Raw genomic sequence first — 12,403 nt, 5'->3', positions numbered from 1 at the left:
TACATTATTCATGTTCTTACTTTCCCCTTCACTCCCCCAATGCCACCCCCCCCCCATAGCTGACACTCATTTCCACTGGTTTTAACATGTGTCATCGATCAAGACCTATTTCCATATTGTTGATAGTTGCATTGGTGTGGTCGTTTCGAGTCTACATCCCCAATCATGTCCACATCAACCCATATGTTCAAGCAGTTGTTTTTCTTCTGTGTTTCCACTCCCAGAGTTCTTCCTCTGAATGTGGGTAGCATTCTTTTCCATAAATTCCTCAGAATTGTCCTGGGTCATTGCATTGCTGCTAGTACAAAATTCATTACATTCTATTTTACCACAGTGTATCAGTCTCTGTGTACAATGTTCTTCTGGCTTTGCTCCTTTCACTCTGCATCAATTCCTGGAGGTCTTTTTAGTTCACATGGAATTTCTCCAATTTATTATTCCTTTGAGCACAATAGTAGTCCATCACCCGCATATACCACAATTTGTTCAGCCATTCCCCAATTGAAGAACATTCTCTCATTTTCCAATTTTTTGCCACCACAAAGAGCCTGGCTATAAATATTTTTGTACAAGTCTTTTTCCTTATTATCTCCTTGGGGTATAATCCAAGCAGTGCTATGGCTGGATCAAAAGGCAGGCAGGCAGTCTTTCAGAGCTCTTTGGGCATAGTTCCAAATTGCCATCCAAATGGTTGGATCAAATTTCACAACTCCACCAGCAATGCATTAATGTCCCAATTTTGCCACATCCCCTCCACATTTATTACTCTCCCCTGCTATCATTTTAGCCAATCTGCTAAGTGTGAGGTGATACCTTAGGGTTGTTTTGATTTGCATTTCTCTTATTATTAGATATTTAGAACACTTTCTCATGTGCTTATTGATAGTTTTGATTTCTTTATCTGAAAAATGAGACTAAGGACTCTTAAGGTAGAGAAGATTGGGTGCTGAGTTTGATTAAAAAATAAGTAGGATTCTTTGATCATCAATCAGTAAGTATTTATTGAGCACCTGCTACATGCCAGGCACTGTACTAATAAGCACTGTGGATATAAAAGGATACAAAAGACAGTGCATGCCTTCAAGAAGCTTTCACTCTAATGGTGGAGACAACATTTAGACAAATGTATACAAATCAAGTATATACAAGATACTTGTCAGATCTTTGGGAAAGGAATGATTTTAAAACCAAGCAAGAGTTAGAAAAAAATTACAAAATGTAATGTAAAATAAATGTAAAATGTAAAAAATAATTCGGATTACATTAAACTAAAAAGTTTTTGTACAAACAAAACCAATGCAACCAAAATTAGAAGAGAAGCAACAAATTGGGAAAAAATCTTTATAACAAAAAACTCTTTAATTACTCAAATATATAAGGAACTAAACTAACTATACAAAAAGTCAAGCCATTTCTCAACTGATAAATGGGACATGAATAGGCAATTTTCAGTTAAAGAAATCAAAACTATCAATAAGCACATGAAAAAGTGTTCTACATCTCTTATAATTAGAGAAATGCAAATCAAAACAACTCTGAGGTACCACCTCACACCGAGCAGAGTGGCTAAAATGACAGCAAAGGAAAGTAATAAATGTTGGAGGGGATGTGGCAAAATTGGGATTTTAATGCATTGCTGGTGGAGTTGTGAATTGATCCTGTCATTCTGGATAGGAATTTTGAACTGTGCCCAAAGGACTTTAAAAAACTGTCTGCCTTTTGACCCAGCCATACCATTGCTGGGTTTATACTCCAAAGAGATAATAGGGAAAAAGACTTGTACAAAAATATTTATAGCCACGTTCTTTGTGGTGGCAAAAAATTGGAAAATGAGGGTATGCCCTTCAATTGGGGAATGGCTGAACAAATTGTGGTATATGCTGGTGATGGAATACTATTGTGTTCAAAGGAATAATGAACTGGAGGAATTCCATATGAACTGGAATGACCTCCAGGAATTGATGCAGAGTGAAAAAAGCAGAACCAGGAGAACCATATACACAGAGGCTGATTCACTATGGTACAATCGAACATAACGGACTTCTCTACTAGCAGCAATGCAATGCTCCAGGATGACTTGGAGGGGCTTATGAGAAAGAAAACTAGCCACATTCAGAGGAAGAACTCTGGGAGTGGAAACACAGAAGGAAAACAACATGGGTTGATGGGAAAATGACTTGGGGATATTTACTCTAAATGATCACCCTAGTGCAAATATCAATAGTATGGAAATAGGTCTTGATCAATGACACCTGTAAAATCCAGTGCAATTGTACGTTGGCTATGGGAAGGGGGTGGGGGGAGGAGAGGGAAAGAACATGAATCTTGTAACCATGGAAAAATATCCTAAATTAATTAAATAAAAGGTTCAAAGATTTAAAAAAAAAAAGGTTTACAAAAGAGTGAGAAGAAAGGAACTAGAGGCACTAGATGTAGAGGTTTTTTCCAAGTAGTTTAGCCGAGGAGAGGAAAGCTATAAGATGCTAGCTAGCAGAGATAGGATCTAGTGAGGTATTTTTAAGGAGGAGGGAGACATAGGTATATTTATTTGGTATCAAGGAAGGAACTAGTAATAAGGTAGAGATTGAAAATTACATTTCAGGGAAGTAGAAAGGGGACATGATTTGGGGGTCAATCTACTGACAAATATAAGAGATAGTACTAAATACATGTTCAGGGGTAGAGACTGGGGAAAAGGGCCATAAGGAAAGAATGGGATATCCAAAAGCCCAGCCTTTTAGGAAAGCAGCCAAGATCAGCAGGCATAATCAGGACTTGGTAGTTTTGTGTTTGTTAAGTGTATATTGGGAATATAAAGATGTAGGAGAAATTATTCTCAGGTAGTTGTATCAGGAACAGCTTCATGAAGGAGATAATATTTGTACTGAGCTTTAAAGGACAGTTGAAATTCAACAAGTGATAATGAACAGGAGCAATTGAAAGTAAGCATTCCAGGCCTTGGGAACAACATCAATGAAGGTACTGATATGGAAGTATCAAAGATACTTAAAACATTAAACTTTTTAATCATTAAAGGGGCAAGAATGTCACAACAGAAAAATAAAAAGACAGCATAGTATAATAGAAAGTATATTGGGAGCAGCTTGGTAGTACAGTGGATGAAGTACCAGGCCTAGAGACTGGAGATCCTAAGTTCAAATCTGGCCTTAGACACTTCCTAGCTGCGTGACGTTAAGTGCAAGTCACTTAACCCCAATTGCCTAGCCCTTAGCACTCTTCTGTTTTAGAGTTGATATATAGAATTGATATATCAACTCTAAAACAGAAGGTAAGGGTTTAAAATGAAAACAAAAACAAATACTGGATTTGGAGTTAGAAGACTTGGGTTTAGAGCTCCCTGTATATATTTTCTACCTTTTTGACCATGATCGACTCTAGAATCAAAATCTTTTAATCTCTCAGATTCTCAGCTTTCCCATCAGTTAATTAGGGATACTATTTTTACTCTTACCTTACAGTATTGTTGTATTTTTACCTTAAAGTACTTGCACACTTCATAGCATTATGTAAATGTGAATTGTTAAAAAGTGTTTTGGGTAAATTTGTATTTATGAAATTGAAATGTGGAGTTAAATTGCTTATTATCCATATAGTTTTTTTTTGTTTTTGTTTTTAAAGTTAGGTTTACTCACCATGTTCCCACTGGCTGAAAAAGACAAACCTATTGCCCGGTTGCTGTTCAGTACTGGCACTTGTCCACGATGCATCTTCAGATTGTGTTGTGTGGATTTTCATTCACCTTACAAACTTCCATACAAGGTCTTTTCATATTTTTTTAATTAAAAAATCAATATATGCATGAATGTTTGTATGTATGACTATATTTGTTCATGATCTTTTAGTAAATGTAAACTTTATTAACAAAATGCACACATTGATTACTGATAGTAGTAAAAAGATATTCTTATAAAATAAAGAATGCATAGAATTATCCATGGTGAATTTAATGTTAAGCGGGGCATTCTGCATCTATCACAAAACATTTTCTTTATATAGTACTTTATAATATGAAAAACACTACATATGTTATTTAAATCTCAAAACATCTCTACAAGGTAAGTTAAATTATTATCCATGTTTTATAGATGAGAAACCTGAGGCTGAGGGAGGGTAAGTGATTTGCTCAGGGTCTCATAGTTAATAAATATCCAAGGCAGGATTTCAAATCAGGTAGTCAAACATTAATCAGTGTCACATGCTGTAATTTTTCATTAATACTGGAAATTCCCCAGTGAGGAAACTGCCTCTTTCAATTCAGGTCAGCACTTTTTGTTATAATTTAGAGCCTTATAGAATTACCTAGAGCCCTGAAGTATTAAATGACTTACCCAAGGACAAAGAGCAGACTGTGTATCAGTGGAGGACTTGAATGGAGGTCTTCTTATTTCCAGGCCAGCTCTCTATTTCCAGCATCAAATTGTCTCTCATGTTACAAATGCACTTTTATTTAGAAATAGGGGCTAAGCAGTGGGAGTTAAGTGACTTGTTCAGGATCACACAGCTAGAAATGGTTAGATGCTAGATTTGAACTCAGGACCTTCCATCTCTAGGCCTGGCTGTTAATCTACTAAGCCACCTAGCTGTCCCTATTTTTCAATATTTTAAGAATAAATAATTTTGCTGGTGTTAACTCCAATCCTGCCTCTGCTTAGTAAATGATCATTGAAAGTTTGACCTGAAATTCATTATCCTGTTGCTCACCTGGTGTTAGAGTATATCTTTTATATATTGGCACATTTTTAGTGACCCCATGAAATAAAGGCCTATATTTTTAATAAATTTTCTTCTGGTGGTGATGTGTGACTGTCAGTCATAGAAGATCATAGTCTCTTAATAGAGTCAAGGCTCACTCAGGTACAGTAGAGAGGCATATATCATTGGTGTAAGCAGTCTGTAACATGTTACAAAGAATTATTTAGGAGAAATAGGCATAAAGGATGTCATAAAAGAAATGTGTGGTGGAAAAAGATGAATTGGTCACAAAGCAAGAAATAACTGAAGGACAGCTTATATCCTCCATTGGCATCTTTGTGATTTTAAGAGAATAGGAGGAAGGCTTTTAGAACAATAGATGATCCCTTTGTGGTAAACTTATATAAGGACATGGACATAGTTGCTGATGTTGGAAAGGTGTTGCCACTGGAGGAAATACTCATATATATCTAAGATGATAGATTCTTTGCAGTAATGGAGCTACAACTTCTTTTTTATGTATTTCTCCCATTAGATTGTGAGCTCCTCCAGAGCAGGATCTCTCTTTCCTTTGATGTCTGTATCCCTAGTACATGGCACAGTGCTTGGCTTCATATTAGATGCTTAATAATTGTTTATCATATTATACTTAAAGTTAGGATAATTAAATATTGCCTTAGTGGTTTCTGTTTTGATGAATGAGTATAAATGCCTTGCTATTACCATATCACTGCATCAAGTTTAGGAGTCTTCATTTCCGTTGACATTTCTAACATTGTTTATAAATGAATAGGTACTTTTAAAATAATTTGTGCAGTATAAATTCTCAAAATTTTGTTTTATTCATTTACTTAAGTCCTTTCTGCACCCCCCCCATAAGTGGGACCCTTATTTGTGATAAATTTTTATAAATTCTACATATATAAAATTTAAATTCATGAAATTTTATTCTGCATTGTAGAATATCATGTATTTCTCAGGAAGCAAAATATTTTAGTAAATATTTTAATGTATTTACTCCTGTAATTAATGAACAAAAGCCTAAACTATCACAGATAAGGTTATCTTTCACAGGAGGACAATTAGTAGATATTATAATTAATTGATTTACATATCATAAGATCATAACTCTCAAGCTTGAAGTGACCTTTCAGGTTATCTAGTTCCACCCCTACATTCTATAGAGAAGGGAAATGAGGAACAGAATGTATGTAAATACTATTATGATGATGACTTGCCCAACATCACATAGATACCAAGTTTGAGTCAGAATTTGAGCTTAGGCTCTTTAATTCTTAAGACCTATATTTCAATATTAACATTTACTTTTAAAATCCTTCTATTTCTATTATAGAACTTAAGTAGTAATATTGCAATTTTCTATGAAGGTATAGGATGACGGGAGTTGCTCCAAAATTGATGGGAACAAAAATCATCTAAATGTGCTATATTAATTGCTTGCTATCTCAGGGAGGGGGACAGAGAGGTGGGGGAGAATTTGACTCAAACTTAGGAAAAAAAGGATAAAAAACTGTTTTTTCATGTAATTGAAGAAAAAATAAATATGTATACTGTATTTAATGTTTTCCACTGATGTTTTAATATATGGTACTTAGATGTTCTAAAAAAAAGCATCACCTCTCCTTCCCCCAAAACAAAAACTACTAAAAAGTCCTATTCAACTTCTTTTCTTTAGGACTTGCTTAGAGAGTTAGAGAATTTCCTGAAAACTGAAGATGATGATTTAATTTTGGAAGCCACCAAACCACCCCTCAAAAAGATTCGATTGGAAGATGGCGAGGCTCAAATTGATGATCGAAGTCAAAATGGTGGAGAAATGGCTGCAGTCATGCAGGATGAAAATTTGATACTTGAAGATCCATATCTAAATGCCTGTAATATATGTCTGGGGATTCTGCAAGAATTCTGTGAAAAGAAGTTTGTTAAAAAGGTAAACAGTTAGTTGTTCTTACTAAATGATCAGTTTGGTAGCAATTTTCCTTGGTTTAAGACCTGAAATGATCTTGGTGCAAGATTCTTTGACTCCTGTCACAAAGATAAGCTTATTTGACAACCCTCTGATCATTAACATCAAGCTAGGCTTAAATAAATAGGGAGAAAGTATGTTTGCCAAAGCTGTTTTGCACTTTGATTAAAAAGATCCAGAATTGAATTCAAGTAAATGTGGAATTATTTATGGTTGAACAAGTCCTCCATCTGCTTCTGATACTGTATTGATTACCATAAGCACTAGAATGTTGCAGAGTCTCCTAAAAGATTTAATCATCCTAAGGAATTTGGTCTAACTGTTCATAGAGTCTTAGAATTAGAAGGAACTTTTGAGATTATCTGTCATTTTATAAATATTTATTAAGCGCCTTTATATGCCAGGCACTAAGCTAAACATTAGAGACATAGAAAAAGGCAAAAGACAGTTCCTGCTACAGAGGAGCTCCCAGGTTAGTGGGTGAGACATTATGCAAAAAACAATGTACAAATAAGCTATTTCTCTAGTGGATTGAAAATATTAAACAGAGGAAAGGCACCAGAAGTAAGAGGAGTTAGAGAAGGCATCCTATAGAAGGTAGGATTTTACTTGGAACTTGAAAGAAGCCAAGAAATAGAGATAAGGAGGAAAAGAATTCCAAGCAGGGAGGATAGTTACTGAAAATAGCTGAGTTAAGAGATTAAATGCCTTGTTCAAGAAGCAGCAAGGAGGCCAGTGTCAATGTATCAAAAAAACATATGATAAGATTGCAAGGCTCCTTACCTAAGAAAACTGGAAATGTGGGTCAGGTTATGAAGGACTTTGCTTGGCAAACAGGGGATTTTATATTGGATTCTAGGAATGAAAGGGAACCATTAAAGTTTATTGAATTGGGGGTGGGGGAGTGACATGGACAGAATGCAGTTATTAAAGAAGATCATTTGAAAGCAGAGTAGAGGATAGACTGTAGTGGGGAGAGAATAAGGCAGACCAACCTTAAGACTATTGCAGTACATTTAGTACAACTGCATTTTCTTTTATTTATTTATTCATTCATTTGTTTGTTTGTTTGTTTGTTTGTTTATTTAGGACCCTTACTTTCTGTCTTGGAGCCAATACTATGTATTGGCTCCAAGGCAGAAGAGTGGTAAGACCTAGGCGATGGAGGTTAAGTGACTTGCCCAGGGTCACATAGCTAGGAAGTGTCTGAAGCCAGATTTGAACCTAGGACCTCCCATCTCTAGGCCTGGCTCTCAATCCACTGAGCCACCCAGCTGCCCCCACAACTGCATTTTATAAATGAAGAGTAGTTGTTTTTTTACTGCCCAGAGCAGTAAAAATAGCTGCAGAAGGTCACAGCCAGTTGAATAACAAAGTTGGAACTAGAAGCCAGTTTTTATGATTCTCAATCCAGTGTGGTTAACAAAATTTGGAAGTACATTTATTCAACTGAAAGTCTGAATATTATGATATTATAATATCATAATAGTTGAGCAAAATTTCAGGTTAAAGAGTAAAATCTCAACAGTTCCTATGGACTTATGTAAATGTAATTAATTTTCAGGTATGCCAGAAGGTTGATTCTGCTGGGTATGAGTTCACCAACTTGGTATTTTCAGTGTCCTTCCCACCACAGCTGTCTGTAAGAGAGGTATGACCATTTTCACCATAATTACATTAGCAAGTTCATAAAATATGAGAAAGGAGAACAATGTGTTTTTTTATTTCCTACTTTGTGTATATTTCTAACTATTAAAAGAGACATATTAGTGATAGATAGATGCCTGAATGAAAGAATGAATTGCTAATATTTTCTTTCAGGAACTGCCTCTTTGAGTGTAGTATAGAGTAGCAAGTTTCTGACTAGTGGTGCAGAGGCCCTTTCTGGAAAATACCAGAAAATTTATAATGGCTTCAAGGAGAAGGAACATATTTTGAAGGACAAAATTTGTCTCTTTTGTTTAGGAGAAGCCATGTTATTTACCAGACTAACTGATGGAAACACGAACAGCTTTCAAAAACTATTTTTTTTTCTATTTAAATAATAATTTAAAACACTTCAATACTTCAATGATTGGTGAATTTCTTCTGTCAGAATAATCCTTTCCCCAGTGCAGATCATGATTCCTTCGTTACTTTGTAGATGACTTTCAATTCCATTTAAGTCTTGGAAGTGCTCCCATGCAGTGCAGCTTCATGGATATAAAGCCACCCTATAAAGTCCAGCATCTGTCTCTGACACACTCTGGGAGAATCACATATTGAGTCAGTCCCCGAGACTCCTTTTCTTGAAGACTGTAACTTGCAGAGTATATGCTAATGTGTAATAAAAGAGTTTCTTCACTGAGTGTCCTCTGTACCAGTGAAACCACAAGTTTGGTTTAAAAAATTCTAGGCACTATATTAGGTGTTGGGAAGGCAAAGATAAAATCAAAATAGTCCAGGAGGCTACCTTCTATCAGCATGAAACAATGTATATGCAAAAGATTCTATATAGACTCTAGAAAGTAAAAACAAAGGGCTACTGGTTGGGATGGGGAGAATCAATTAAAGAACCAAGAAAGACCTCATGAAAGAAATAATACTTGAACCTGAGCATTAAAGGGAGTTAGAGTCTAAGAGGATGAGATAAGGAGTGAGAGCATTCTAGTTATAAGATTGGACTGGGCAGTGATGAGGAGGTAGGTGATGGAATAGTCTGTGTAGGGATTAGCAAATAAGACAATTTGACTAGAATGTAAAGTACATGAAAAAGGGGGCATGCAAAATCAATGTAGAAAGATTACAGTTGGATGATAAAGAGCTTTAAATGTCAAACAGAGGTATTTGTAGGTATTATTAGACCTGTGCTGTATAGATATCTATTTGGTACTTTTGTGGAAGATGAATTAGTGATAATGAAAAGAATAATGGTAATTAACATTTATATAGTACTTTAAGTTTTGTCATCTCATATTATCCTCATGATAACTCAGGGAGGTAAGGTCCCATTATTGACTCCATTTTATAGTTGAGGAAATTAAGGCAGGTTTAGTTGATTGCCCAGGGTCACATATCTAAGTAAGTGTCTGGGGTCAGATTTGAATTCCTATCCCCTTGACTCCAGCAGGTCCAGAGGCCTATTTACTATATTGCCTAGAGAATGGAAGAAACTAATTAGGAGATGGTTATAATAATGTAGGCAAATATGAGTAAAGATGTTAAGGCAGTATAGCCAGCAAGAGGCTGATTGGTAGTTGATGAACATGAAGCTAAGGGTAAAGGAAATGTTGAGAGTGACTCTTAAGGTTTGGCATCTGAATGATGGGAGGATGGTGATGTCTGTGAAAGAAATAAAGAAGTTTGGAAGTGGGGTGAGTTTCTGGAGAAAGGTAATGTGTTCAGTTTTGAGTGTGTTAAATTCAAGATGGCTATGGTATATCTTTGTGGAGGTGTTGAAGATGTGGGATTAGAACTCAGCAAGGAGATAAAGTTTGGAAACAGAGATTTGGAGGCTATCTTCACAGATATTACTCATTGAACCCATAGAGTCTGATGTGAGTATGAGAGAAGAAAAGAAGGTCCTGGATGGAATTAGGGACAGGATATAAATAATGATCCAGCACAGAAGACTGAGAGGGAATGATTGGACTGGTAAGAAGAGAATCAGGAAAGATAGTATCATAACAGCTTGTGGAAAAGTGTATTAAAAAGAGGGTCAGTTGTGTCAGAAGCTAAAGGGGTCAAGATGGATGAGGACATAGGAAAGTCCTTAAATAGCAAATATAGTAAATAAGAGATTATCAGTTATTTTAAAGCAGAAATGGTTATTGGGTATAGTTGAAACTTAGATTACAAAGAATGAGTAGTAAATAAGAGTAAGGAAGTGTGGAGGCAGTGAATGATGGAATTTTTTTTTTAGGTTTTGCAAAAATATGGATAGATATAGCAAGATAACTTAAAGAAAAGTTTGGTCAAACGACAATTTTTTAAAGACAGGGTAAATTCTGGGCATGTTTATAGGGAGCAAGAAGAGAGCCAAAAGATAAATTGAAGACCAGAAGTGAAAGTGTGTTTAATGCAGGGGCAAAGTTCCAAAGTAGATAAGAAGGATGGGATCAAGAACCCAAGCTCTGGCAAGAAGAGTCACTCCCTTGTCAGAGAAGGAAGTAAAGAAAGAGATGATGGAGGGCTTCAGTTGAGAGAGTGAGTTATAGAATTGAGGAGAGGAAGGAGCATGGATAGATGACCTTAGTATTCTAAGTCAGGTATGAGGGAAAGTCTTCTACTGAGACACAGTTAAGAAGGAATGGTGAAGAGGGCTGGGGAAAAGAAAATTTTGGAGCAGTTGCTGCAGGGAGAACAGTCGAAATTTGGGCAGGGAGGGATTATAAGAATTGCCCAGGAGTCTTTTCTGTCTTCCTTTACTTTTCTCATTCTTTGTCCTTCCTATTTCCCTCTTTCACAGACTGCAGAGCTTGGTCCTCAGACTCCCTGGTTGGGTGGCCTGGGAGCCTCACTGATGCCCTCTCTTTCAGACAAAGGTGACCCTAGGACCCTAGTTTTTAACTGTCTCCAAGTTGCCCTCCCTTTTCTTTGAATGGCTGGATCTTTTAGGGCTGTGGGGAAAGGTCATTCAAATTCAGTCCCAGCTGTCATGGAAGGAGCCTCAAGCTCAGAGATCCAAGGGGGAACTCTCTTGGAGAGAATATGGGATACAGTGCAAAGAGGGGCTGCTGGTTTGGAGTTGAAGAACCCAAGGTTTGATTTCACTTTGGCTGTGTGGTTTTGGGTCAAGTCATCTCTCCTCCCAAAGCCTCAGTTTCCTAACCTGCAAAGGGTCTGAATTGGTCTACATTTTCAGAAATCCTTTCCAACTCCAAACTTGTGGTTCTAAGCCTTGCTCTTAGTCACATGAGTAGTTAACAGTAGAGTTAGTATTTGGAAATTCAGACACAGTATATGTTTTTGCTTTAAGTTCCGGGGCAAGTCACTTAAACCTGTGTCTGTCTCAGGTTCTTCTACTGTAAACTCAATTTCTTCAACTCTAGTGTAAAACGAGGGTGATAATAATAGCACCTACCTCCCAGTTATGCTCTGAGGATCAAATGAGATAGTAATTGCAAAGTGCTTAGCATAGAGCCTAGCCTATAGTAAGTAGGTGCATAATAAATGCTCATTCCCTTCTTTGCTGTGGGACCCTGGTGGGTGGCAGCTGAGAGAGCAGAATGAGGGAGGCTTATAGCTAAAAAAAAAGAAAGGAAAAAAAGGGATCTATCACAGCCAGAACCTGAAGTACAAACCTTCAATGTTGCCTGTGCTGACTATGCTTAGATATTTCTATCTTTTCATCTTGTGGATTCAGCTTTAATTATTCTATATCTGGCAAATGTCTTTTTTCTCTTGAGGTTGTATGGTTGGAAGTATATGGAAAACAATTACTGAGCCATTTTGCCAATCAGATGATATGATTATTACCACCCCCACCCCCTGTGCTATGGAAAAAAGGTGTCGACAGACTAAAATTAAATGAACTTTAAAAATATGGGAATTGTAAATGTAAAGCCTTATACTTAGGTTCATAAAATCCACTGTACAACTATTAGATAAGGAATGGTTAAGTTTTTTTTTTCTTTGTTGTAATTTTGTGTTTTAGTGGATTGAATGTGGTATGGTAGAAAGTATGCCAGTTTGGTGTCACAGGACCTGATTTCAAATTTCTGC

The 12,403-nt window shown here is 36.4% G+C and overlaps 1 protein-coding gene across 1 annotated transcript in view; it reads left to right on the top strand.

Annotated features, from left to right (window-relative positions):
* PUS10 (pseudouridine synthase 10) overlaps positions 1 to 12,403 on the top strand; it is a 101,535-nt gene that overhangs the window by 3,225 nt on the left and 85,907 nt on the right. Inside the window, exons 2-4 of the mRNA XM_044663364.1 lie at positions 3,640 to 3,780; positions 6,410 to 6,664; positions 8,265 to 8,351. Of these exons, the coding sequence (XP_044519299.1) occupies positions 3,655 to 3,780; positions 6,410 to 6,664; positions 8,265 to 8,351 (468 nt within the window). The 5' untranslated portion in view covers positions 3,640 to 3,654. The remainder of the gene's footprint in view (positions 1 to 3,639; positions 3,781 to 6,409; positions 6,665 to 8,264; positions 8,352 to 12,403) is intronic.

The sequence above is a fragment of the Gracilinanus agilis genome, chromosome 2 (genome assembly GCF_016433145.1).
Source record: "Gracilinanus agilis isolate LMUSP501 chromosome 2, AgileGrace, whole genome shotgun sequence".
Classification (NCBI taxonomy): Eukaryota; Metazoa; Chordata; class Mammalia; order Didelphimorphia; family Didelphidae; genus Gracilinanus; species Gracilinanus agilis.
This window is presented reverse-complemented; position numbering and strand designations above follow the sequence as displayed.